The sequence below is a fragment of the Talpa occidentalis genome, unplaced genomic scaffold (assembly GCF_014898055.3).
Source record: "Talpa occidentalis isolate TD23 unplaced genomic scaffold, MPIMG_talOcc4v2.1 talOcc4.15, whole genome shotgun sequence".
Classification (NCBI taxonomy): domain Eukaryota; kingdom Metazoa; phylum Chordata; class Mammalia; order Eulipotyphla; family Talpidae; genus Talpa; species Talpa occidentalis.
Genome location: NW_023601543.1, coordinates 734,727 through 760,364, shown reverse-complemented (window position 1 = coordinate 760,364; position 25,638 = coordinate 734,727). Strand labels below are relative to the sequence as shown.

The following is a 25,638-nucleotide window of genomic DNA, read 5'->3' as shown; positions in this document are numbered from 1 at the left end:
TGCCCAGTCTGGCTCCCTCCCGCCCCTGCCTGGGTGGGCCTCGGGCTCGCGCCAGGTCTGTCCTGTGCCCTCTGCCCGGGGCCTGTGTCCCCCACCTGGGCCTCCTCTGCCTGCGCCGCCCTGCACGTGGGCACGGGAGGTGGCGTCCGCGGGGACGGGCATCCCTGCGTAGCCGGCTCTGCTCTGGGGCACTTCTTCCCCGGGAGCCTTGCCCGCAGGGGCTTTGGAGGGGATGGACGCAGGACTGTCTCCTCTTGGCAGGAGCCCCCGCCGGGGGCGGGGGCAGGGGTGTGCCCCGTGGGTGCAGAGCCCTGGGGCCGGTCGGCAGGGGCCTAGGGGCGAGGGTGGCCTCTCAGGGGAACCTCTGTTCTTCTAGGCGCTGGACGTCTGCGGACCTGGCTCTGCCTTCTCCTGCCTCGTTCCCAGCTGTGCTGCTTCTGGGAGCCTGGGGGGCGTGCCTGGTCCCTCCTGGCCAGTGTGGGCACGGCCGTGGGGAGCCGTGCGGGGGCGTGGCCGCGCTCGGGTGCCTCTCAGTGCCTGGCCACCAACCGGGAGCCCCGGCCAGGTCAGTCCCGCGCGGAGCCCCGGCCACTCTCCGCAGTATCAGTGCTGCTGTCTTCCTGCCCCACCCCCACCTGTGGAGGCCCATGGGGCGAACGTGTAGCTGGCCTTAGGGCTCTGGCCACCGGGCAGCCCTGTCTGGTGCTCTGCTCTGCACTGGGCCGTCCTGATGGCACTATGCCCGGTGTCGGGGCTCAGGCTGGTCAGAAAGTGCTTCCAGATTGTCCTGGCGAACTGCCTGGAGCTGTGGTGATGGGAAGTTCTAAAGCTGGTGGCTAAGGTGGGCACTCGGCCACCAGGGGGCATGGCCGCTGGTTGTTCTCCTGCCACTTGCTTGCCCCTCGGGGCAATCTCCTAACAGTCCTTCGCCCGGCTGTGGCAGCACGTTTCTGGTGTGGGTGATTTTGAGGCATGTTCTCCTGTCCTCGCCCTGCATCTCTCCTCCCGGCTGCCCTTCCCACACGTCAGTGTCTGTTCCCCTGCGGCCTGGGACGAGTTCACCAGTGCCGGCCCCTGCACGGGGCGCAACGCTGGGCGGTGAGGAGAGACAACGTCCCCTGGAGTCCAGGTGGTGGAAAGGGTGGGGAGCAGGAGGGGTGGCCCTGCCTGGGGATCCAGCAGCCTGTTGTCTGGGCCCACAAGCCCCCCGCTGATGCCATGGCAAGAAGGCTAGACCCTCAGGAGAATGGAAGCAGAACTTTATTCCTCTTGGCTGGGGAAGAGAACTAGCAGGGGTGGCGCGCAGGACCCCCACCCTTCTCCCTCCTGGAACCAAAGAAGGCATCTGCTCGCCTCTCTCCTTTGCCCAAGTGGAGGCAGTGAGCGCAGCGCAGGGCAGGGGCGGCTGCAGTGATGGGGCGGCCAGGACTGGCCAGGGCTCCAGGGCTGAGGAGGAGGGGTCTGCTGGGGGGCGGGCGCAGGGTGGGGGGCAGTCTGGTCCTGGGAGTTGCCGGCTGGGCCGGCACAGGGCTCAGGGCACCAGGACGCGGTAGGGGCTGCCTGGGATGTGCTCTTCGCCCCACTTGACCACCAGCGTGTACTCGCCCTTGTCCTTGAGCAGGTAGGAGACGCTGTAGAGCCGGCTGCCCACGTGCTTCACCAGGATCTCCTCGCAGGGCGTCCGGGGGCCATGCACCCCCACCAGCAGCATGTTGTTGCCTGGGGCGGGAAGGGTCCGGAGTGTTGGCCCAACCCCGCCCTCGTCCTGTCCTCTCCCTCTGCCTGCCCTGCCCGCCAGGCCAGCCTGCGGAAGCCCAGTTCTGCCAAGGCCTTCTCCCACAGGCTAGAGGAGTGGGTGGGCGGCCCCGATGGGGAAGGTGGCTCTGGGAGCGAGGCCCAGTTCCTTGCGTTCTCAGGCCCCGGCCTCCGGTCTCATGCTGGCCTGCTTTCTGGAAGGGCCGGCGCCAGGGCGAGGGCACTTACCTGCTTTGCTGCAGTCCACTGTGAAGCTGCTCTTCTGGCCCATGTAGGCCTTGCTCAGCCCCAGGCCCTTGGCCAGCACCTTGCTGGCATCAGTGGAGCCCGGGCCTGGGGCCCCGTGCTGAGGGGCCCCAGCAGTCTTGGTCAGGGAGTCCACAAACACCGACGATGTCTCGTGGAGACTGTGGTTGCTGACGAGACGCGGACCTGCAGAGCGGAGCAGGGGAGGGTAAGAGGTGGCTGGAGTGCCAGGCGTGGGCGGGCACTAGCCATCTGGTGCTCAGCTCACCTGTGACTTTGGCCTTGAAGGGGCTGCCCCCAATGTGGTAGGGGCCTCCATACTTGATGGAGATGAGGTAGCTGCCGGGTGCCATGGGGGTATAGGTGACGCGGTAGCCCTCGGGGCACTCTTGGCAATCCATCTTCACCTTGGAGGGCCCGTCGATGGTCACTGACAGGGCGCCAGCTCCTGCGCTGCTTGTGTTCACGATAAACTCAGCTGGGCTCCCTGGGGGGGCAGGAAGTCAGGCAGAGCTGGCAAGGCCCATTCCCCCCCCACCCCCCGTGCAGCCTTGTCACCTCCACGTGCCTCCTGTTGTCGCTGAGAACGTGCAGGAGGGCCCCTAGCAGCAGTGTCCACCCACCAGAAGTGTGCCCACTGACCCACCTGTGACGCCACCTTCCAGGCCTGCTCCGTAAGCAGACACCAGGCCTGGGTCCCCTCCGTGCCCAGGCTCCCCAACTCGGATCTTGAAGGGGCTTCCAGGAATGTGGGTGCCGTTGAACTTGACGTCGATCAGGTAGACGCCATTCTCCCGCGGGATAAAGCGCACAGCGTACTTGTCTGGGGAGCAGAGGGGCTGCGCTGAGCCCGGGGGCCCTCCGCTAAAACGCCGCCGGTGGCATCGAAGAGCTTGTCCCTGCGTGCCAGCGTGAGCCCTGCCTGGCCCCGCGGCCTGCCCTGCCGCTTCTGGGGCCACGCCAGGCTACCCGCCGCAGCATGGCGCTTCAGGGGGCCAGCGGCCCGCCCCCGAGGCCCACTGGACCCGGCTCTTGTCCGAGCGGGACGCCCCCTCGCCGCCTCCGCAGAAAGGCTGCCGTGGACGCCGCGTTCCCTGCGTGTGGCCGGGGTGCAGAGGAGGCGGGCCTCGCTCGGGGCCACGCGGCCGGGCAGGGACAGCACTTGGCGGTGAGACTCCTGACACTTAGCCCAACGGCGCCCACCCCCCCCCGCCCCGCTGCCCCAGCGCTGCCCGTGTGCCCGGCTGGGGGCAGGCCCACGACCAGGCCCTCGGGAGGCTGTCTGCAGACGCCGTCCTTTCTAGCAGTGGGGCTGCCCGCCCAGACCCCTGCGGCAGGGGTCGCGAGCTTGGGAAAGGTGACCTGGCCGAGGGAGCCCCGACATTTCGGTCCTGTCTTAACTGCTGACAAACACTGCCGCTTCCTTTCGTCTTCTCAGCCCGCTCCGGCCAGCAGGGCCAGGGCCTCACCTTGGTCGATCTCTGTGACATAGCACTCCTCCAGGGCTCCCGAGGGGCTGTGCACCTTGGCATCGATCGCCCCCTTGGCCCCGTTCAGGCTGACTGCAAAAGAGGCTGGCTGGTTGACCTTTAGCCCTGACTCCTGAAACACAGCAGACACGGTCAGACAGGGCCTGGGGCTGGCCGGGGAGGAGGGCAGGCGCCCCCTGGGTCGCACTTACCCATCTGGCGTCCAACTTGGTTTAAAGAGGGAGAGCCGTGGCTTCTTGAGGGGCAGCAAGCTCCAGGCACACGCCCCGCCCCGCCCCGCCCCGCCCCAGTCACACAGCGGGCAGCAGGGCAGCCCACCCCGCAGGCAGCTCGGAGCCCTGGCAGGCTGTCCCTCTTTAAACCTTGGCCCTGGTGCTCAAGGGGCACAGGCTTCTGTTCAAAGCCTTTAGACCTGAGACACGAGAAAAACTCCACGCGGTAGGCAGGGGTGTTCCCTGCCACCCCAAGCGTGGGCTGCACCCGGCCAGAGCAGAGACCTGGCGCCCGAGCTGGGCTGGGCGGGTCAACTCGACGTAGGGCCAAGGCCTGCTCCGCGCAGCAGCTCTGGTCTGGCCGGGCCCAGGAGCCCCAGGCGGGCGGTTTCTCTCGGTGCCTCACCTGAAGACTAGAAACAGTAAGGCGGCGGGCGTCGCCAGACGGAGATGCCACGGGCACCACGAAGGGGCTGTCAGGGATGTGCTCCTCGTTGAACTTGACTGAGACCTCGTAGTCACCTGGGTAGGGGGAGGACATGGAGGACATGAGAGCATGGAGGACATGCGGGGAGGCCCCACCGGTCAGTGTTGGAGCCTTCTGCCTCCCACCAATAGCCCAGGTCACCTTGGGACCTCAGAGTGGAAGTCGGGGCCGTCAGTGTGTCCCCACCCACCCGCCCTCCCCTGAGCTGTGCCAGGCTCCTGGTACCTGGCTCCTGGACCACATAGGCCACGCCACAGGAGCCATCCTTGCGGTCCTCGAAGGAGATCTCGGCCTTGCTGGGGCCCTCGACAGCAATGGCCAGTCCCCCGGCACCAGCCTCCCTGGTCCAGATGCTGAATTCGGCTGTGGGAAAGCAGCGCGGCATCATGGAGAGCTGCTCCCCGTGCCAGGCTGCGAGCTGCAAGGCCGCCGGGATTCGAGAGCAAGCGCGGGGCAGGAAGCAGGCCTACCTGGCACTCCGGCTTCGGCCCTCTCCAAGCCGGGGCCCCCGGCCCGGACTTTATGGGCTCCCCCTTCTCCCAGGGGGCCCACGGTGAACTGGAAGGGGCTCCCGGGCACATGCTGGCCCTTGTACTTGACGCTGACCGTGTGCACGCCCATCTCCGCGGGCACGAAGCGGATGCAGTAGGTGTGGTTCTCCCCTTCCACGATCTCGGCCTCATGAGTTCTGCCCGAGGGGCTGGTCACCTGAGCGGTCATGTCCTGGATGCTGATTTCTGCAGGTCGGGGACAGCCCGATGAATGGGAACTCTGGCCCCACCCCTCTGCTTGGGACCACTGGGTGGGGCCGGCACCCTGGACACCCTAGGACCCCCCTCCCTCGCTCCCCAAGCCCCCTACCAGGGATCTTCAGGCTGAGGTCACAATGGCTGCCCACATTGGCCACGGAGGGTGCCCGCCGCCGGCGCGTGATGCTCTCTTTCACCCGGCCCTCGCCCGTCACCTTCACCGAGAAGGGGCTGCCTGCAGGAGGGAAGCAAGGCCCACGCCCCGCATGGTCACACCTGCAGGTGGGCCCTGGCGGGTGGCGAGGAGAGCCACCAAGCCCGGGGGTTGCGTGGGGATGGTCCTCACCAGGCACATGCTGGTCGGCAAACTTGATATTGATGATATAGTTGCCAGGCTCTGTGGGGCAGTAGGTGACCCTGCACGTGCCATCCTCCAGGTCTTCCGTGTTGATGTCCACCTTGCTGGGGCCCTCGATGGACAGACTGAGCCCACCGTAGCCTGTGGGAGGGACACATCTGAGCCAGAGGCCAAGCCCAGTGGGTTCCACACGGCTGGCAGGCCACTCCCGCCTACCTGCGTCACGGGTGTCAATGATAAACTCAGCTGGCTCGAAGGTGTGGCCTTCCTGAAGGCCCTGGCCTGAGACCCGCACTCGGCTGGCGTCCCCGATCTCCGACTGGCTGATCACCACTGGGATCGGGCTGCTTGCCACGTGCTGGCCGTTCTTCTTCACGTGGACCAGGTGCTCCCCTGTCTCTTTGGGCACGAATGAGATCCCTAGGCACAGGGTGGGGCCATCAGCCAGGGCCGGGGGCCACACCACCCCCTCCTTTCCAGAAGGCCCAGCCCCTCGGGCTCTTACCCACGTGGCCATTGCGCAGCCGCTTCAGCAGACACGGTTCCTCCCGGCCCGAAGGCGGCACCACCGTGGCTGTCAACAGGCTCAGGTCTGTCTCCGAGATGTTGATGGGGATGTCCGCGGCGGAGCCCACCTTGAGGTGGGACATGCGCATCGAGTCATCACCTGGTACGGGACAGTCACTGAGCACGCCGGCAAGGAGGGCGACGGCGCCCCCGCCGCGGCCACTCTCCTCGCTCGGGCGGGCTCCCACCTGTGACCCGGGCAGTGAAAGGGCTGCCCGGAATGTGCTGCTCATTGTACTTGACCAGGATGCTGTAGTCGCCGGGCAACACGGGCAGGTACGAGACGCTGCAGGTGCCGTCCTGGTTGTCCGTGCAGCTGATGTCTGCTTTGGACGGGCCCTCGATGGCCAGGGACAAGCCCCCTGGAGAGAGGCGCAGGTGAGGGCAGGAATGGCGCCAAGGAGGAAACTCAGCAGGCCCGAGCAGCAGGGAGGGGGGCCCACTTGGGGAGCAGCTTCCCCAGGTCCAGCTCTCAGCATTTGGGTTGTCCTAGGGTAGCCCCAGGGGTGTCCTGTGGAGACTAGAGCTGCCGTTACCCTCTCCTGCGTCCTTGGTGTTGACGGTGAACACAGCGGGCTTGTTCACTACGCCGTGGGTCAGGCCAGGCCCGTAGGCAGTGACGTGACCGCAGTTGACGTAGTCCACGTAGAACTGCAGAGGGCTTCCTGGGGCAGGGAGAGGGGTCGCAGGGAGTTGGGACCCTGACCCACCCGCACTTGCCACCCTGCCCTGGGCCGCGGTGGCACGTGGGGGCCCGCCCACCTGGGATGTGCATGTTGTCGTATCGGATGTCCATCTCGTGCAGGCCGGCCTCGCTGGGCGCGTAGCGCACGGTCACGGTGCCATCCTTATTGTCGGTGATGGCTGGCTGCGCCACCTTGCCCGAGGGCATCCGCACCTCCCCTGTGGGGCAGCGGGCCACGGTCAGGGCAGCCTGCTGGTGCACCCTGGTCTGTGGCTCCCCCACGCTTCAGCAGCCCTTACTCACCGGTGATCTCACCCTTCTTGATGGTGAAGGGGATGACGAGGTCGAAGGGCCTCAAGCTGGTCACATCCAGCCCGTTGACCCCCACCAGGGGTCGCTCTGGGGCCTGCAACGAGGATGGGAGGCCCAAGTGAGGGCTGGGGTGGCAAGCTGGAGGCTCTCCATGAACGTGGCAGGACGGGGCCCGCTGGAGCACCCAGCTGCCCTGGGGCCGGGCCATACCCAGGTCTGTTGGCCGCCCTGGCTGTAGCTGTACTGTGGGGCCAGCTGCTGAGGTCGCAGTGGGGGCTGCGCTGTAGGCTGGTCCCCGGCCAGAGCCTGTGGAGCAACACACACAAGCTGGAAGCTCGCAGGGGGCCCCGGCGGGGCAGGCCAGTCCCCACGGTCCCCTCGCCCCCAGCCCCTCTCACCGTCACTTGGAAGGGACTGTTGGGCACGTGCTCGCCGCCAAAGCGCACGCAAATGACGTATTTGCCAGGCTGGGGGGCTGTGTAGAAGATGTCAAAGGTGCCGTCCTCGTTCTCGACCACGTCCACGTCCACCTCGGAGCCGTCGGGTGTGCACACGGTGCAGGTCACCTTGCCCTTGCCTGCCGCCTTGGCGTCCACGGTGATCACCGTCTCTTCCCCAATCTGGATGGTGGGGCCGATGCCAGCACCTGGTGGGGCAGGGCGGGTCCCCAAAAGGGGGGCCAGTGTGTGAGCTTGGGGCACAGGCCGCGCCCATCCTGCCGCCCGCCTAGGCCTCTTACTGCCACCACCAAGCACAGCCAGGCCTCCCTCCCACCCCCAAGCTGGGCCGGCGAGTAGTTCTCAGAAGGCAGGGAAGGTTCTCCTGAGCCCCCTCGAGCCAGAGTCATGTCTTGTGGGCCCCAGCATGAGAAAGGCCCAAGGGTTCTGGGAGGAAGGGCCTGGGGGCTCATGAGGCCACTGCTGCTGTCAGGGTGCGAGTGTCGACTGCCCCTCCCCTGCCACCTCAGCCTCAGCCGGCGCGTGGACAGCGCCGACCAGCAGCAGCGCGCTGGAAGGTCCACGGCTGCCCTCACCCCTGCGGCCTGGCCCTGGCTCCCACTGCCATGTGCGGGTGTGGTGAGGCGGGGTCCTGCTGCAGCGTGGGGGAACGTGACACTCGCCTCCCACCCCCAGGCCCGAAGGGAAACTGAATCTTCTGACCACTGAGAAGGCTCTTTGAACCGGATGCTCGCAGTGAGGGGCAGCCAGCGCGGCCCGGCACAGGCAGGGAGCAGGGAAGCGGAGGGTTAGCACCGAGCAGCACAGCACAGCAGGCAGTGGCAGCACCCAGGGAAGGGGACAGAAGGCCCAAGCCACAGCCATCACTGCCAGGTTGCAAGGGCACAACAGCCGAGCAGCCTCCAGGGCCCCGGAGCGCCCGAGGAGAGGGGAGGGACAGTGACGTTACGATCTGGGCTCAGCCGCGGAGGCTCAGGGGCTGTGAGGCCTGGCAGCGAGTGTTTCCTGCAGCCTGTCCCGCCAGGGAAGCAGCTGGGAGCACCAAACCCACTCGGGGCTATGTTTGAGACTCTCTCCCACTCCTGCTGCTGAGCTCCCCTATTGCCGAGCGCCACTGCTGCGCTAGGCTCTGCGCCAGCCCTCCCCGGCCTCTGAGCGCTAGACCTGGTTGCCTGCTGCTCCCTGCCCTGGGAGGCCTCCCCTCCCCTCCACACCTGTCCTCCCCGGCTTAGAGCCCAGAGCCACCCCCGTGCTGGCAGCTGGCCTGGGCCTCCACCTCACAGTTACTCCCCACTTTCCCTCGGCCCCCAGCCCATCGGCAGGCCTTGGCTATTCCATTCTTAAAACACCCCTGTTCCAGCCCCCCCTTAAGGCCTAGAAGAACCGGCCTGGCCCGGTCTGCTCCTTCAGCTCACCCAAGAGGTACTTCTGTTTCCCACGGGGCTCTCTCCAAGCTGCACACAGCAGCCAGGTAGAGACCGTGGCTTCAGGCCAAGCCTTGACCCTGTCCCAGGCGCACAGGCCTGTCCAGGCCTCACAGCCTGCTCTACGGAGCCTCGCAGACCTTCGCAGCCTACGGAGGCCCCAGGACTCCTCTCCTCCTGCCTACGCTCCAGGCCTGCAGCTTCAGAGGCTCCTGACTAGTCAGTGCATCTTAATGGTGTCCCTGGCTGGGGCTGGCTCCCCCCTCCATGCCCAGTTGGGGACCCTCTGAATAACGTCACTGCTAGGGGAATGGGAGGGGGAAAGGAGGCAGGGGGGTGGGCCACCAAGCGCACTTTGGGGCTCTGAGGCTGGGCCGGGCCCCGCCATGCTGGCCGTCCAAGCAGTCGACGCCGGCGCTATTGCGCTACCCGCCAGCCCCGCCCGCTCATGCAGTCTGCACCCCGCCCGGGCCTGGAACAGGGGCCCCTGGGAGAGGGGCTGGGGGTCTGTGGATCCGGCCAAGGCTGGGGGCTCCCACTGGTCTGGGGAGACCCCGTCCCCTCAGCCCACGCAGGAGCTCTTGACACGGAAGGAGGAAGCAAGAAGGAAGGGGCTGCTGCCTGCTCCCGGGGGCTTCCCTGCGGTGCCAAGATCCCCAGACCCCAAAGCCCCCAGTGGGGTGCCTCTCAGGACACACCTCACCCCAGGCTCTCGGCTGCAACCCAATTCCTCAGACGGGGAAACGGAGTCCCGGAGAGGGACGGGCCAGAGCTCTGAGGCTCAGCCCAGAGCCCTCCCTGCGCTGTTAGCCCTCCGCCCCTCGCTCCCTGCCAAGAGCTGCAGCTGGACTGTCCTGGGAGTCAGCACAGGAGAGGAGAGGAAGCTGCCCTCTGGGCAGGAGGGCACTGGGAGTGGCCCCAGCAAGCAGCTTACCTAGCCCGTGACCTCCGATTGACACTGAGGTGAGAGGGCAGAGAGCAAGGAGAAAGGTCAGGTGAGTCACTCGAGGGGGCGGCCCCCACTCCCACACGCCGCCCCAAGCAGCGAGCCCTGCACACAGGCAACACCCAAGCCCCGTGCCGAGGCCGTGGCCGCCGGCGGGCGCGCTCACCTGTGACTGTGCACTTGCTGGCGTCCCCGGTGGGCACGGCCCGGACTCGGTACGGGGAGAAGGGGATCTCGTCGCCGCCGTACTTGATGAGGATGGTGTAGCGGCCTGTCACGTCGGGCACGTAAGCCACGGTGTACGTGCCATCCTGGTTGTCCTGGATGTGTGTCTTCTTGGGCTTGCCCTCAGGGTCCTGCAGCAGAGCGCAGGGGAGGCGGTTGGCCAGGCCCGGACCCGCGGCCTTGGGCCCTCCTCCGAGGCTTGAGGCGAGCCGCTCGGGGGCCAAGGCCTGGCCTGGCGCGCCTCGAGGACAAGATCTACAGTGGCATCCCAAACACCAGACGCTCCCCCATGTGACAAAAGGCAGGGCTGGGGAGCCAGATGCCCACCCTGCTTCCTCTCCTGAGTGCACACCCTCACAGCGCCCATCCCCTGCGCAGGCCTGCCCAGCACTGGGAGGTGCTGCCCAGACGCCTCGGGGCCCAGCCAGCAAACATGTCACTGGCTACGGCACTGAGGGGCTCTGGTGATGGTTGCCGAGTCGGCGGTAAGTGCTGTGGGGAGCCTGTGCGTGTCACCTCCAGCCTAGAGCAGAGAGCCGAGCCCGCTGGGACAGCTCCTGAGAGACCCCGACGGGCCACCTGCCCACCCACGCTCTCGCCCAGGCACCTGCCCCGGCCATGCGCACCGTGATCTGCACAGCCAGCAGCCCCTCTCCTGCGTCCTTCGCATCAATGGTGAACTCAACGGGCAGACTGGCGGGCACGCCGGTGGTGTTGAGCCCAGGGCCACTGGCCTTCACCTTGCTGGCATCATGCGTAGGCAGCACTTTGACCTTGAAGGGGCTGTTGAGGCAGGGTGTGGTGCATGGTCAGCCAGTGAGGCTCGGGGCACCCCCCCCCGCCCCCCTCCCAGGCAGGGGGCACTGCTGCTCACCTCCGGGGCACCTCCTCCTCTCCATACAGCACCGAGATGCTGTAGGGGCCCTCGCGGCTGGGCACGTAGTTGACCGTCTGGGTGCCATCGGCATTGTCCACCACATCCACTGGTTCCACCAGGCCTGGCCCCAGTGCCCGACACAGAGCCTCAGCCAATTCCCGGGGCACTCAGCCCTGCCGCGCTAGACAGCTGGGGCTCAGTGGCACACCTGGCCCCACCACGGGACTAGCCCTCACTCTGCTCTCACCTGCGAGTTCCTAGGAAGGGGCCTGAGGCCTGGGGCACAGACACTGGTCGGCACCACCTTGGACCCGTGACCCTTGCCCTCCCTCATTCTGGCCTCCTGCCCCGGACGCTGGCTCCGCTCTCACTGGAGGCTCCCCTCGAGGCCAGCCTGCGCATGACCCCGGCCCGCGCCCTCGGCAGTCACCTCTTCCTGCCCTCCAGGGGGACTGCACCCCCTGCCCCCAGGCCTGGGACACTCACCTTTGGGCCCCTGCACTTTGACCTGCAGCGGGGCCACACCAGCCTTGCTCGTGTCCACTTGGAAGGACTGAGGGAGGTTCGCACGGACCATGCCGGGGCTCAGGCCTGGCCCAGAGCACTTGACCTTGGATGCATCTGTCACGTCGTGCACAGGGACCTTGAAGGGACTGCCTGCAGCCCGGGGCAGAGGATGGCAGCGGTGTGACGCAGAAGACAGGGGAGCAGGTGGTCTAGCCCAGCCCCAGCTCGCCTGCCCCCTCACCTGGCACTTGGTGGCCGCCATAGGTGACGTTGAGGCTGTAGGTGCCAGCCTCATAGGGGACATACTCCACCGAGCAGCTGCCGTCCTTGTTGTCCATGCACGCCATCTTGGCCTCGGAGGGGCCCTCAACAGCCAGGCCCAGGCCCCCAGTGCCAGCTCCCCTGTCCAGACAGACAGCTGGTTAGTCCCTGGGGGCACAGGCCCACCACGGCCCCCTCCCAGGTGCTCCTTCACCTGGTCTCCACAGTGAACTTGTTGGGCTTGTTGGTGGTACCACTTTGGATGCCGGGCCCGTGAACACGCACCCTGGAGGGGTCGCAGCCCTCAGTCACAGGCACCTGGAAGGGGCTGCTAGGCACTGGGCTCCCGTCGTAGGTGACGTTCACAGAGTGGAGTCCTGAGAAGGACAGGCTAGGTCAGGCGGAGTGCGGTGATCCTGCCCATCCCTGCCTCCTGGTCCGGGCACGCCAGCACACACCCTCCTCGTAAGGCGTGTATTCCACTTTGTATGTGCCGTCGCCACAATCCCGCACATAGGTCTCGGTCAGGTTGCCCGAGGGGTTGGCCACACGAGCCTTGACGTGTGGCCCTCCTGTCTGGGTCAGAGCCCGGGCATCCACGCTGAACTCAGTGGTGGCCTCTCGGAAGACACCTGCAGGGGCGTGGGAAGAAGGCATGGGGCTCCAGGAGCCTGGCTCCCCTCATCTCCACGGCCCGTGGCGGGGCCCCGCTCACCTTGGCCCTCGATCCCTGGTCCGTAGCACTGGACCCCTGAGGTGTCCACTGCGGGCTCCACCTGCAGCTTGCTGGGAAAGTTGGGCACAGGCTGGCCCCCGTACTTGATGGTGACTGTGTAGGCCCCCGGGCACAGGGGGATGTAGGTGATGGTGTGCGTGCCGTCGCCGTGGTCCTGGATGTGCACCTCGGCCGGCAAGCCCGCCTCGGAGCGGATCTCGATGGTCAGCTCCGCGCTGCCTGCACTCGAGCAGTCCACGTGGAACTGGCCGGCCTCACCGGCGGTGGCCCGCTCCAGCCCCGGGCCTGAGCACTTGACCTTGGAGGCATCAAAGCAGGGAACCACGTGGGCCTTGAATGGGGAGCCAGGGATGTGAGTGTCAGCAAAAAGAATGTTGATGTTGTAGTCCCCGGGCTCCGTGGGCACGTAGGACACGGAGCAGGTGCCGTCCCCGTTGTCCAAGCACTCGAGCCGGGCCTCGCACGGGCCCTCCACCGTCAGGCCCAGGCCGCCTGTGCCGGCACCCTTGGTGTCGATGGTGAAGCAGGCGGGGGAGCCTGCACTGCCCCCCTGCAGCCCTGGCCCAAAAGCCTTCACCTGAGGGAGGAGGGGCAGATCAGGAGGCCACGCCCCCTGCGGACCCTGGCCCTTGCCCAACCTGACCTGCTGTCCGCCTGCTGCCTCCTCTGGGTCTGGCTGCCTCCCCACCAGACGGGGCAAAAGCAGGAAGCAGGAAGCAGGTCTGGGCAGGGCCGTGGATGGTAAGGACAGAAAGGATAAAGGGTGAGCGCCCGTGCGGAGGAGATGAGGGCTCCCCGCCCCAATTACCTTACTGGGCTTGGTGGGAGGCACAGCCTCCAGAGGAAAGGGGCTGCCGGGAACAGGCACGCCGTCGTAGGTCACCTCGACCTCGTAGGGCCCCTCTTCTCGGGGCACGAAGCGCACCACACTGTTGTCCGCCCCCAGGCCTGGCTCCACTTTGCAGGGCACTGTGGCACCCGAGGGGCCCACAATCTTGGATGCCACTTTGCCTTGGCCACCGGCACCCTTTGACTTGACTGTGAACTCCTGGTCTTTGCCAATGTCCACCTCTGTGGAGATGAAGAAAGGAGGGAGGCAGAAAGAGAGAACTGTGGTGCCCATCCCAGTCCGCCCCCAGGGCATCCGTGGTGATGGCGACGAGGGCCCCAACTACTTACTTTCTCCCAGGCCAGAAACCTTGATTTTGCTGAGGTCCAGGCTTGGAGACACGCCCACTGAGAAGGGGCTCTTGGGGATGGGATCCCCTCCATAAGTGACGTTGATGCCCACTGGGCCCTGGGGGCGATATTTGGAAAGGACAGGGTCATGCTTCCTATGCCTGGTCTCCCTGCCTCGCTTGCGCATGCAGGCATCAAACACACCGGCTTTGCTCCGCACGCCATGGGCCGCCCACGTGTGCTTGCCAGGTGGGAAATGAGGGGACAGGATGCCCCGGAGCAGCCTGCCCGGCCTACCACGCGAGGAGGCCCATGGCTTTGAAGGTCTAGTGGGGCGCTGCAGCCAGGGGTTACCTGCTGCACAGGAGTGTACTTGACTGTGTATGTGTTGTCATGGTGGTCGATGATGTCCACGTCTCGCACCACGTCACCTTTGGCCAGCCCTGAGAACTGTGCATCCAGTTTGCCTTTGCCAGCAGCTTTGGCGTTAACCGTGAAGTGGGTGGGTTTGCCAAGCTCAACACCTGGGAAGACAGACCCTGTGACTGTGTGGGGGTGCCCCTCTGGGGCCCCCTTATGGCTTTCTCACCTGCTGCAGGGTGCTCGTACTCACCCGTGCGACTGAGGCCAGGGCCCTCGGCCTTCACCTTGCTGGCGTCGTGGGAAGGCTCCACTTTGACCCTGATGGGGCTGGTGGGAGTGGCCTGCAGAGGGTGGAAGAGGGGCTAAGAGGGGAGCAGCACCCGAGCACCTAGCAGTGTCAGGGGTGGAAGCAGCAGCATCTACCTGGTCAGCGAAGAGGACCATGATGGTGTAGCTGCCGGCACCTCGAGGCGTGTACTTGACTGTGAAGGTGTCGTTGTCATTGCGGATGATATCGAAATCGATGTCAGCCTCAGCAGGGCCCACCACGCCAGGGGCACATTTGATGCCAATGCTGACGTCGCCTGTGGCAGGGGAGGGAGCAGAGATTGGGACATAGAGGGGCTGCCACGTCCCCTCGCCCGCCCGCCCACGGAGACAGAGGCTCACCCTGGCCGGCCTCCGTGCAGTCCACGGTGAAGTAGGTCGGCTCGTGAGCCTTGAGTCCTGTCTTGGCCACTCCTGGGCCGTACACCTTGACCTTGTTTGGGTGGCTGCCAGCTCCCACGTTGACCTGCCACGCAGAGGAGCAGATGCAAGGGCGTGATCAGCCTGGGCGGGACTGGATTTGCTCCCTCGTCCATTGCCAGGCCAGCACCGCCCGCCCAGGGAAGCGGCCTCGGCCAGACACCCTACCGAGTGCTGGCAGCAGGCTGCCCCACGGCCAGGAGCAGAGCGCTCCTACATGAGCCGCGAATGACTTCATGAATTAAATGTGGCGCTTCCAAAACTTTCGCCGTAAAAAGGATGTGCCAGGGCAACAAGGCGGCAGAGCCTCAGGAAGGGCATGCCAGGATTGTGGGCACCTCCTCACAGCCCGTGTCAGGGGCCCCTCCAGGCCACACGGGAAAAGTCAGTTAGAAGTTGCTTAAGGCCCAGGGGGGGAAAGGGGAGGATGTGGGGGCAGAGCGCTTCTTTCTCGGGATGAGGAGCACATCTGAGCCTCAGACTGCGCTGCCGCCTGCCAGGCTGGACTGCTGAAAGGGCCAGCTGAGTGGCGTCCGCTTTCATCTGATGTGGGGGGGGGGGCATAAGAATGGAGCTGGGGTCCCGGGAAATGGGCTGTAGGCGGCTCACCCGGAAGGGGCTGTTGGGGATGCTGACGCCGCCCCAGGACACCATAGCTGTGTGCTTCACGGCCTTCCTGGGCACGTAAGAGCAGCTGTAGGTGCCGTTGCCGTTGTCCTGCACGGTGGCCTCCACGGGACAGCCCTCGTTGTCCTGCGAGTTGGGGGAGAGACATGGGGTCAGCGTCTGGCCCGGGCCCCTGCCTACCACCTCCCCCAGTCACGGGCGGGTGCCTACCTGGACTTGGACCCGCAGAGGGGCCTTCCCGCCGAGCTTGGCATCCACCGTGAACTCCGCCGGCTTACCGACAGCCACGCCTGTCTTCTCCAACCCAGGCCCGCGGGCCTTCACCTGAGGGGGGCCACCGCAATGTCAGGGGCCAAGGGCGGACCACCAGAACAGAGTGGGGCAGGGGCCCTCAGCCTGGCTGACAGGAGAGGCAGTGCCCACCCTTCGAGAAGGAAGCCCAGGGGCAGGTCAGGGCGTGTGCCCTTTACCCGGTCTGGGTGGAAGTCGGGAGGCGCTTCGCGGATGTCAGCCATGAAGGGGCTGAGGCGGATGTCCTCGCTGTTGCACAGCACGTGCACCGCGTACTCGCCGGGCTCCTGGGGCCAGTAGCGCACGTCGCAGGAGCCGTCGCCCTTGTCATCACACTCGATCTTGGCCTGGGACGGGCCCTCCACGGAGAAGCCTGACAACAGCCGCCAGCTCCGTCAGCCCTGTGGAAGCTCAGGGCAGGGGGCCTCTAGATGCCCACCCATGAGCCCCCAACTCACCCAGAGTGCCCACATCGTCCCCGATGGCCTCCACCACGAAGTCCGCCGACTTGCCCACGACGCCGCCCTCCAGCCCGGGGCCCCAGGCCCGCACTTTCTGATTGCCACACTCAGTGCCAACCTTCACCTCAAAGGGACTGTACACGGGAGAGACAGACGGGGGCACTGAGGCTGTCGGTCTGGGTGCACTAGGGCTGGGTAAAGTGTTCTGTTGGGGGCCTTACCTGCGCCCGATATTCTGGCCACCCCACGTGATGGTGACGGTGTAGGTGCCAGGGACCATGGGGTGATACTCGAAGCCATAGACGCCGTCCCCCAGGTCCTTCTGCTTCACACGCTCCTCGCCCTCTGCCAGAAACACGGGAGAATGTCAGACCTGCCCGCAGCAGCCAGGGGACCGCCGCCCGCCCCTGCCCAAGGCTGACTCACTGGGCCCCTTCACGGTGACCTTCAGCTCCCCGCTGCCGGCGCCCTTCGTGTACACCTTGAAGTCGGCTGTCTCCTTCACCCGCACGCCCTTGGGCTGGAGGCCCCGGCCCACGGCCCGGCAGGCACCCGGGTTACAGGCTGCGGGCAGAGGCCAGCTTAGCGGCTGAGGCCAGGGCCTGCCCTCCCTTCCCTCCCATAGGGCGGGCCGTCAGGAGTAGAGACACCCCCAGAACTGAGCCCAACAGTATGGCGAGGAACACACGAGAACAGGAAGGGACCGTGACCCCGGGAACTGTGGCCCAGGCCGGTGGGAACAGGCCTCCTCCCGCCTGTTCCACATCAGCGCCCTGCCCCCCCCCACCCGCCAAGGAAGAAGACAGAGCCAAGTACCGTAGACCCTGCAGCAGAGCGGAGAGCAGGACTCTAGACAGCGGGAGCCAGCGCTTCCGAAGGTGAGAGCATGGAGAGGAGGCAGAGAGAGGCGAGAGCGGGAGAAGGAAGGGCCCCGGGGCGGGGAGGAGCACTCGCCCACATGGAGGAAGCACAGAGACCGGGATCCCGCCCCAGCGCCCCCTCCCCGCGTGGCCCAGGCGGCAGCACTCCCGCGGGGCCGGCCTACCTTGGCCGACAGTGACAGTGTAGGGGCTGCGCGGAATGGGCACCCCAGCGAAGGTGACGTGCACAGTGTGTACGCCCTCTGTGGTGGGCTGGTAGCTACAGCGGTATGTGCTGTCGCCCCGGGCCTCCAGCTGAGGCTCCACCGTGCCCTTCTGTCCCGCCGGGTCCTGGATCACGACCTCCACCTCTCCTGTGCCAGCACCTGCCGAAGGCCCCACACCAGGTAAGCTCCTGGAGCCTCTGTGCATACCCTCAGCCCTGTGGCCCTGCCCCCGGGCCTGCCAGTCTGCAGCGGCCCCCCACCTGCCGTGAAGATCTCAAAGTAGGTAGTCTTGTTGGCGATGTTGCCACTGGGCTCCAAGCCGGGGCCCTGGGCAGTCACTTTGCTGGCATCGCCCTGAGACTTGTCCACGTACACCTCGAAGGGGCTCTTGGCGATGTGCTGGCCAGCAAAGAGCACAGTGACCTGTCCCCAGGGGCGCAGGCTGTGAGTGTGTGGTTGCCGCCGGCTTCTGGCCCCCCAGCAGCCGCCCCTCAGGATGAAGGCTCACCTTGTGAGTCCCCGTGACCTCGGGGACATACCAGACAGAGAAGGTCCGGTTCTTGTCATTGTTGGCTGTCACCTTGGCCTGTGGTGGGAAGAAGCCCATGAGCCTTGGCCAGGAGCTGCCCCTCCAGCGCCCCGCCGACCCGCCAGCGGCCCCACCTCCTCCTGGTGGCCAGCTGGGTCCTCCACATACACCAACACCTCCCCCTGGCCGGCGCTTCTGGTCTCCACCGTGAACTCCGCCCGCTTCTTCACCATGTTGCCCGTGGGCTCGATGCCTGTGGGTGGGGATGGTGGTGAAAAGGAAGCCACCGTGGTCAGGGCCACATCTTGGCCCTCCACCCCTCTTCTTTCAGGAGAACCCCCTACAGGCTTGGCCCCATCTGTGCACCCCCATCAGATACATTCAGAACCAGGTGAGCCAGTTCAGTGCATGGAGAGCGGCCCAGCCGTGGGACAGGCCTAGGCCTGTTTTCTGGAATGCTCCTTGGAGTCTGCTTGGGCCCTTGCTCTAGTGTGACGTCCTGGCTGGGGTTGGTCCCCAGTTATAGCACAGAGACTGGGCCCTCCTCCCTGGACTCACCCCACCTGGGGCTAATGCAGCACAGCCAAGGGGCATATCCCGATTCCCCCCCTCCCCCCACCGCGGCTCTTCAGGGGCATCTGGTGACCCAACGCTGCATACTGGGGACCTGTGCAACCTCCGCGTTTAGGGGACAGCGTCGTGCACGGCCGGGGCGCCCTCACCTGGCCCGTAGGCGCGGGCTTTCTTCGGGTTTAGTTTGGGCCGCAGGGGAGCCCCTGGTTTCAGCTTGGCCTTGGGGAACTGGGACAGGTAGGTCATGACAGAGTGCTCATCCACATTGGGGTCCACGATCTCCTCAGGGGTGATCACCTATCACAGACAGGAAACATGAGCTGTGTGGCCTCCAGGGCTCAGATGCCTGCACAGGTGCCCCCTCAAGCGAGCAGGCTCAGCGGGAGGGCCCTACCTGGGGGATGCCCAGCCAGTCATCTGCCTGCTGCATGGCTTCTCGCGCGTTGTTCACAGGCTTGCTGGCGTCCCAGGAGTCCCAGTCGGGACACAAGCCTGCCGGGCAGGAAAGAGAGGGCATTGAGTCCAAGGGCTGTGGGACCCCGCAGGCCATTCCCCGCCAACCCCGCACATGGGGCCCTGCCCCTCACCTGGGGCACAGCTGTCAACGAGGGCGCCCAGGGCCCTGCCGCTCTGCCAGTCCCGACTGAAGTTGGTGATGGGCAACTGGGGCAGTTTGTTCTGGATCCAGCCCAGCAGCCTCTGCTTGGGGGTCTGCTTCTTGGCCTCCTCGTCCTCCTCCTCATCCCACATGGGCATGGAGATGGAGTAGTGCAGGATCAGGGTCCAGATGAGGCCGAGGATCAGCTTCAGGTTCCCATCCACGATGGCCTTGCTGTCTGCGCGGGAAAGGGGTGGCAGCGCTGGGCAGGCAGGGGCCGCCCCTGGTGTCCCGGGCGCTCTCGTGCACTCAGGGTTGGGGCGTCGGTCACTCCCAGGCAGCAGGGTCGCGTGGGGGGGCCCCAGGGAGCGGGGAGAGGTCTCCTCTGGGGCGGGGCGAGGCACGGGCCTGGCCCTCTCTGCCCGGGGATTCTGTGGGGGTGTGGGGTGGGGTTCAGAGGTGTAGAGGACTTCTGGGGGGTTGGGAGCCCCAGAGAACCATGGTGGCGGCTCAGTGCGGGAAGGGACCTTGCGGGAAGCCCCGCACAGGCCCAGGGAAGTCCAAGCCGCCGGGGGAGCCCCCTTTCCTGAAGGCAGCTCTGGGGAGCGAGCATGAGGAAGGCCTGGCAGCTGCCCCAGCAGGGGCCCGGCACCCATGCCAGGGGCCTCCAGGGAAACAGGCAACGGGCGCCCTGGAGGCGGCGGGCGTGAGTGGCGGGGCTGGGGTGAGGAAGAGGAAGGCCAGCTGGCAGGGCCATTGGGAAACACAACTGCTGCCCAGGGTGGGGGCGGGGGCGTGAGGCATGCGCAGGGGAAGTGGAGGGCGTTGGGCAAGGACCCTTCGGGAGGAGGGTGAGCGCCCCACCCTGCACTTCCTCACGGCCCCCAGGGCCAAGCTGGGAGCCAGGCAGAGCTGCAGGCCCAGCGCAGGGAGGGGCGGGGAGCCCGGAGGAACCTCGGCGGGGCCGCCTGGTCCTGACTCACCGGCCCAGGGGACGGCCTGCCTGCCAGGATGATGGCAGGACACGTTCTGGGGCCCCTCACCCCGCCCAAGAAGGAGGAGGGTGCAGTCAGGGAGCCCGGGATGGGCACGGGGGTGGGGCAGGGGAGGGGTGTTTCCAGCCCGGGAGGGGGCGGGAGCCCGGGTGGGGGCCCCCAGTCCCGCTGCCCTCCTCTCCACCAAACCCCTCCTCGCCACCTAACGGGCCGCCCGCTCGCCGCAGGGGAAGTGGTTAGGGCGGGTACCCTGCACCCGGTCCCACAGCCACCCCGGCTCCGGGCCCCACCCGGGGCCCCTCTGGGGCTCGGTCTCCTCTAGGGCTGGGGCGGGCTTTCTAGGAGCTCGCCTGTGGATGCCCGGTCGCCGAGGGAAGACACTCAGGTTAACACGGGTGGAGGGAGTCCACTTGGGAGCGGGGCGGCCACCCCCAAAAGGCATCTGTGGCGGGCAGCCTCCAGAGCCCGCGGGCAGCGCCCGGAGGCCCCAAAGCAGAGCGGCCTCCCTGTGCCCAGACTGGGTTTGGGTGGGCCCCGGCTCCACGCCTCTGCCTCGCACTGTCCCTGGATGGCAGGCGGGAGGGTGGACGAGGGGGTGCAGGTTAGGGGTGCCTGGAAGGTTCAGCGAAGACCCAGGACCGGTCGGGGCTTCTCCCCGGGCCCCCACCGCCAAATTCCCGGGCCCAGCGAGTGAGCCCTCGGGAGGCCTGAGCCCGAGCCCACCCAGGAGGGGCCAGGCAAGACCAAGCTCGGCAGCCCGGTGGGGAGGGCTGGGGCCTCCCCGTGCTCCAGGGGAGGCCAAGTCAGGCCCTCTCCATGCCCCTCACAAAAGAGGGAGGGAAGGACCAGGACCTAGGGTTGGGAGATGGCCTGGTAGGATGGCCCCGCCCATCCCACCCCCTTTCCCCAGCCCCTGGGCCGGTCTGCCCCCTCCCTCCCCTAATCACTGCAGCTTTCCAACATTTTTTTGCCTTATATGGCAAAGCTCTGGGAACTAGGCCTGCTCCAGCCAGCTCACAAGGGGAGAAAGGAGGAGGGAGGAGGAGACCCCCCCCCAGATAGCTGGGGTGTGGCCTGCCTCCCCACATCCGGTTGCCCCTCTCCCAGCCTCAAAGATGACTCAGCTTGGCTAGACTGAGGCTGGGACTGGGGGGTGGGCCTCAGCTTCCACAGGCATTCCAGGCAAGAGGTGGGGCCCTTGAGACCTGCTGTCTGCATGCTTGGGGGCACCTGAGTCTTGGCCCCTCACTTTGTGAGACCTGGCACTGATGGCTGTGCTGGGTCAATCCTGAAGGAAAGTCAGCTCAGTCCCCTCTTCTCTGTGTGGCACAGTCCCCCAAGTGGCCAGTGCTGGCACACGCTGAGAGTGGGCCCAGGTCTGGAGCAGGGCCTGGGATGTGGCAGTAGGCCCAATCAGTGCGAGCCTCCCCAACCCAGTGACAGAGACACTGGCTGGCAGAGAGCCCGGTGGCGCCAGAGAACCTCTCAACCAACTGGTGCCTCTAAACACAGGGAAGGCAGGCCCACGCGGAAGCTGGAGTCTGGCGCTGCATGGACGGTCAGTTGGTGTCCACGTCAAGCCAAGTCCCTTCACCGGCTGCCACTGGGATCCATCCGAGGTGCCCCTTTGCTGGCTACGGTTCCCTGCCCACCCCCAAAATTGGGAAGGGCGAGCTAAAGAGGGGAGAGGATTGGAGCCCTGTCCAATGGGGAGCCTCTGTCCCCGATAGGGCCAAAAAATCGAGAGTCCTACACGATGGGACCCACAAGGTCCAAGCCCGTTTAGGAGCCGCAGCGGCCACCGCAGGCCAGCGACCCTCATCAAGCGGCTCTAAGATTGGCGAGCCCAGCCGCGGGCGCAGGGATGGGGCGCCGGGCACAGGGCCAGGGCCTGACTAGTGCCCGCTCCCCACCCCCAGACCCTCTCCACAGCGAGCGTCGCCGCGGGGGCGCGGCTTGCGGAGGATGTGAGCTCAGCCTGGGCGCGGGCCAGCCGGGCGCGGCGGGGGGGGCGCGTAGCGGTCCGCACGCCCGACCAGCCGGCCGGCGCGCCTTTGTTCTCCAGGCGCGCGCGGAGCCCTGCGGCCCGGGGGCCGGGGGCACCGGCGCGACCGCAGGGGCGGCGGCGAGGGGGCGGCGGGTGGGAGGGCGCGCGGGGCGACCCAGGGCCTCACCGATGGACACGAGCTTGATGCTCTCGCGGTCCAGGAACTCGAGCGCCACCGACACGTTCTCCAGCTGCATCTGGCGGAAGGTGGGCCGCTGGTTGTGCTTGCGGTGCATCTTCTTCTGGCTGAGCACCTCGAGCAGCGCGATGAGCCGCAGCCCGTCGCTCAGGTCCGTCTGCAGGTTGGCGATGCGCTTGCTCACGCACTTGAGGTGCTCGTTGCACCAGCGCGTGAAAGTGTTTTGCTGGATCTTCTTCCATGGCGCGTCCTCCGCCAGGTCCTTCTCGGTGGCCGGCATCTCGGCGTCTCGAGTGTCGGCGCCGCCGCTCGGAGCCGCGCCTGCCGGGTTCTGGCCCGCCCGGGAGTGGGAGCTACTCATTTTGAGGCGCGAGGAGCCGGGGGGGCGGTGCTGCAGCCTGGGCGAGGGGACGGCCCTTTAATTAAAGTCGCAGGCACCTCAGCGCGCTCGGGGCGATGCAGACAGCGGAGGTTGGGCTGCGGAGAGAGCACGAGCCCTTTAAATGCGGGCCAGGGGCGGGGCTGAGGGCGGGCCGGGCCGGGGCGGAGCCTCGGGGTGGAGCTTCGGAGCCGCGCCCGCCCCGCCCCACCCGTTGGAATGCCCCTCTTACCCCGCAGCCCCTCGGTTCGGACCCGACCCGGAGCCGGAGAGAGGGTCGTCGGGGCCTGAAGGGGCGAGAACTCGCTCGGACCCACGGCCCTCGCGCCCGCGGGCAGGAAGCCACGCAGCGAGAGGCAGGGCGGCGGCTGGCGCTGGACCACTTAGCCTCAGCCGGCTCACCATACAAGGGACTTTCCTGCCCCAAGCCCGTGCGGGGTGGGGGTGGCATGGCTCGCCCTGCCGAGTCACGGAGGCTCCGCCCCGCCCCGCCGCCCCCGCCGTTCCCCGCCCCCGGCCTCCAGCACGTGGGGTTCCTCGGTCCCACCCGGGCCCGCAGGCCGGAGACGCCGAGCGGCCGACGGCTGGGGCCCCCTCCGGACAGCGAGCCCGTGGGCTCCCGGGGCTGGCGCCGCGGCCTGCGCTTGGCACGTCGGGGGCTCCCGGGGCTGGCGCCGCGGCCTGCGCTTGGCACGTCGGGGACGCCCCCGGCCCCCGCCCCACCCGGCACCGTCCCCGGCTGCGCACCTGCGCCCGCCCGACCCCCCTCCCTGCTCTCCGCCCCAGCCCGGGAAGTGGGGCACTGGGCCAGGAGGCCGCCCGCTGCCAACAGCCTTGGAGGGGGCCGGGCGTGCCAGTGGGCCCCGGCCCAGGCCGTCCGTGATGCCGCAGACGGCGCCGTCCGCCCGCCGCACCGTGCCCTCCAGCTCGGGCACTGAGAAGAGGGGGTTTCCCCTCCTCCGGACGGGCCCCTGCGCCCGGTGTGACGGAGGCGGGGGCCAGGTGGGGGCTCCCAGGCCCGGGGGGGGCCCACTCAGGCGTTCCAACAGACCCGGGCTGGCTTCACTGGGGGGGCGCGGCAGAGTGGGACCGCGGGACTTGGGGGAGCCGAGGGGCTTGGCATCAAGCCAGGCGGCCAGGTTCTGCGCAGGAGCTGGACTGTGTCCACAGGGCACTGGGGAGCTATTGGCTCGGACCTAATGTTCTGGCCGGTGCTCTGGAGGCTGCGGAGCTACTGTAGGGACATGGAGACCAGCGGAAGCACGCGGCAAGGCTGACACCCCCTTCAGCCGGGAGAAGCCAGCGGACCTGACTTCATCCCCAGACAGGACTCTCCCCCAAGTGCCCGTAACCCCCCTTCAGGTTACCCCTTTATGTCTTTTGTCCAGAAGGCATTCTGTCCTTTCTGCTCAATTCTTAGCTTGAGCTGCAGACTAGTTAGCACTGATCATCTGCTGAGGCCAGTGGGACAGAAGACCCTGGTCAGCCAGCGTGACATGCCCAAATATGGTTGCCTCTGGTGTCGCCTGGCGTCCACGTTACCTGCAGTGGAGCCGGGGCCCAGCATGCATCTCCCCCACCCTCCAGCACGCTCACTTTGGGACTGCCAGTCCCCCCTCTGATCTTTCCTCACCAGTGGTGCTGGTAGGGGGTCCAAAAGGCATTTTCCAGCCCAAGGCCCCCCAGGCACACTCCCTCTTTTGACCACTCTCAGACCCACTTGCACAAAACCGCACTAACGTGTTGGGAACTGGGGTGGGGTGGGAGGGAAAACTGTAAAGAGGGAACCGAGACTCACCCCTCCTTGCCAGGCCCCATTTGAGGCTGGCTGAAAGTGTCCCTTGGGTCCCCTTGCCCTGCTGGAAAGCAGCTTCCTCTGGTCAGAATTACATGGAAAATTGATTTTTCCCCACCAGGCGCCACCCAGCGCGCACCTGTCTCCATTTCTTCATCTCCAGAGTAACTGAGCACTAGTCAACTCCAGCCCTCCAGAAGTTGGGTGTCCTAGCTTCCAACCCTAGCCTTCCCATATTTGGGGAGACAAGGGCTAGGGGTGTAGAGGGTTCTTGTGCCTGGGGTGGGGGCTAGTCTCACCACCAGATGGCGCCCCATCCCGGAGACCCCAGAACCACTAGTCCCTAGAAGCCAAAATCCAGCTCTTTCATATTTTCCCTTATTTGGAGTACATTCCTGGATGTTCGAGACACCCCACCCCCACCCCACCCCCAGCCCTCAGACCCAGGCCAGGCTCTTCCATGCCGCTGCTCCACTTGGCAGAGAGAACCACAAGGGGGCACAGTGAGGGGAGATCTGGGCTGGCAAGGCCCAGGTGCAGCAGGTGCGAGCTCCTTTCCCGAGCTCCCACCCTGACCTACAGCCTGGAACACCTGCAGGCGGGCCTGGCAGCCGACTTAGCCGCTTTTCCTGAACCCGGGTGGCATGGGACTCTGGGGACGTTGCTGCCCACACCCGGCTGGCATGGACCATCCGCTCAGAGCCAACCTGTAACAGGACCCAGGGCCCTGCGGGCAATCTAGGCTAGTCTACGGGGGACTTCCCCCATCTGGCCACACCCCCTTTGGGTCCCGAAGGCGCCCAGCCCTGTAACTGAGGGCTTGTGATAGCAAGGCGCCCACTACCACCCTCCCAGGAGCACACGGGCTGGGATGTGCCCTTTCAGGTGGCCACTCACCCTCAGGTGACTCGATGTCATGCCCTCGGGCCCTTCCATCCAAAACACAGCGAACCCTGGCACGTGTGCCCTGGCCCACGCCCTGCCGAACACCCAGACACACTCTCTCCGGGACCCCGGGGACCGGCCCCCACCCTTCTGGGCATGGTGGACTCCCGGGCCAGCCAGGGAAGGCGCTCTGTTGCCCTCTCTCGGCGCTGGCCCTGCGGCTACGGGGCCTCCTAGGCTGCCGCCACGACCGCCGCCCCGGGAGCCGCCCACGACCGCGCGGTGCGGAGTCCAGCCTCACCTGCTGCCCTGCGGGCGGGTGTCCGGCGACCGCGGGGTGGCGCCTGGCTGGTGGGGCGGCCGCGCTCGCGCCCAAGGACTCCGCCGGGGCCGCTGCGCGCAGCGCGCCTGCAGGCGAATGGGCTCCCACCGCCGCCTTCTAGTGGCTGCACCCCCGCCCCGCGCCCGCCCCGCGCCCGGCCCGGCCCGGCCCGACCCGGCGAGAAAGCCTTAATTGGTAAAATCGCCCAGGAGCCGGGGGCGGGGGTGCCGCAAGCTCCAGCGCCCGGGCCTCCTGGCAAACCGCCCCCCGGGATGAGCTCACCGCCTGCGAGGGCCGCGGGGAGGGGCGGGGGGCTCCCTCAAGAG

At 66.9% G+C, this 25,638-nt stretch overlaps 1 protein-coding gene across 3 annotated transcripts; it reads right to left on the bottom strand.

Moving 5' to 3' along the window:
* Positions 1-1,215: 1,215 nt before the first annotated feature.
* FLNA (filamin A) lies at positions 1,216-25,338 on the bottom strand. Of its 3 annotated transcripts, XM_037511755.2 has the most exons (48): positions 25,292-25,338; positions 21,920-22,408; positions 18,740-18,988; positions 18,547-18,644; positions 18,302-18,449; positions 17,714-17,832; positions 17,559-17,636; positions 17,311-17,473; positions 17,009-17,209; positions 16,390-16,527; positions 16,185-16,308; positions 15,961-16,097; positions 15,682-15,875; positions 15,422-15,535; positions 15,194-15,337; positions 14,507-14,630; positions 14,261-14,421; positions 14,088-14,178; positions 13,829-13,998; positions 13,475-13,592; positions 13,104-13,366; positions 12,275-12,872; positions 12,018-12,191; positions 11,774-11,936; positions 11,540-11,700; positions 11,278-11,448; positions 10,789-10,912; positions 10,541-10,697; positions 9,856-10,045; positions 9,678-9,701; positions 7,260-7,507; positions 7,072-7,167; positions 6,853-6,955; positions 6,627-6,767; positions 6,401-6,529; positions 6,053-6,226; positions 5,803-5,964; positions 5,514-5,717; positions 5,286-5,438; positions 5,052-5,174; positions 4,661-4,927; positions 4,416-4,553; positions 4,110-4,225; positions 3,471-3,603; positions 2,648-2,824; positions 2,270-2,488; positions 1,984-2,187; positions 1,216-1,719 (listed from the first exon to the last, which is right to left on the bottom strand). In XM_037511755.2, exons 2-48 carry the CDS (start codon positions 22,290-22,292, stop codon positions 1,532-1,534), a joined length of 7,944 nt encoding a protein of 2,647 aa, XP_037367652.1. In that variant the 5' UTR covers positions 22,293-22,408; positions 25,292-25,338; the 3' UTR covers positions 1,216-1,531. The 3 variants fall into 3 exon arrangements, with proteins under 3 accessions (XP_037367652.1, XP_037367654.2, XP_037367653.1); XM_037511757.2 differs by lacking the exon at positions 25,292-25,338 and having other exon boundaries at positions 12,275-12,626; XM_037511756.2 differs by lacking the exons at positions 9,678-9,701; positions 25,292-25,338.
* Positions 25,339-25,638: the final 300 nt, after the last annotated feature.

What these genes read in the sequence shown, in the direction of transcription:
- FLNA (XM_037511755.2), bottom strand. Translation starts at nt 22,292, where the DNA reads ATGAGTAGCTCCCACTCCCGGGCGGGCCAGAACCCGGCAGGCGCGGCT. An exon ending in CAAGAAGGGTGAGATCACCG is followed by an intron (nt 6,768 to 6,852) that starts GTGAGTAAGGGC and finishes GCTGCCCCACAG; the next exon opens with GGGAGGTGCGGATGCCCTCG. An exon ending in CGACAACATGCACATCCCAG is followed by an intron (nt 6,530 to 6,626) that starts GTGGGCGGGCCC and finishes TCCCTGCCCCAG; the next exon opens with GAAGCCCTCTGCAGTTCTAC.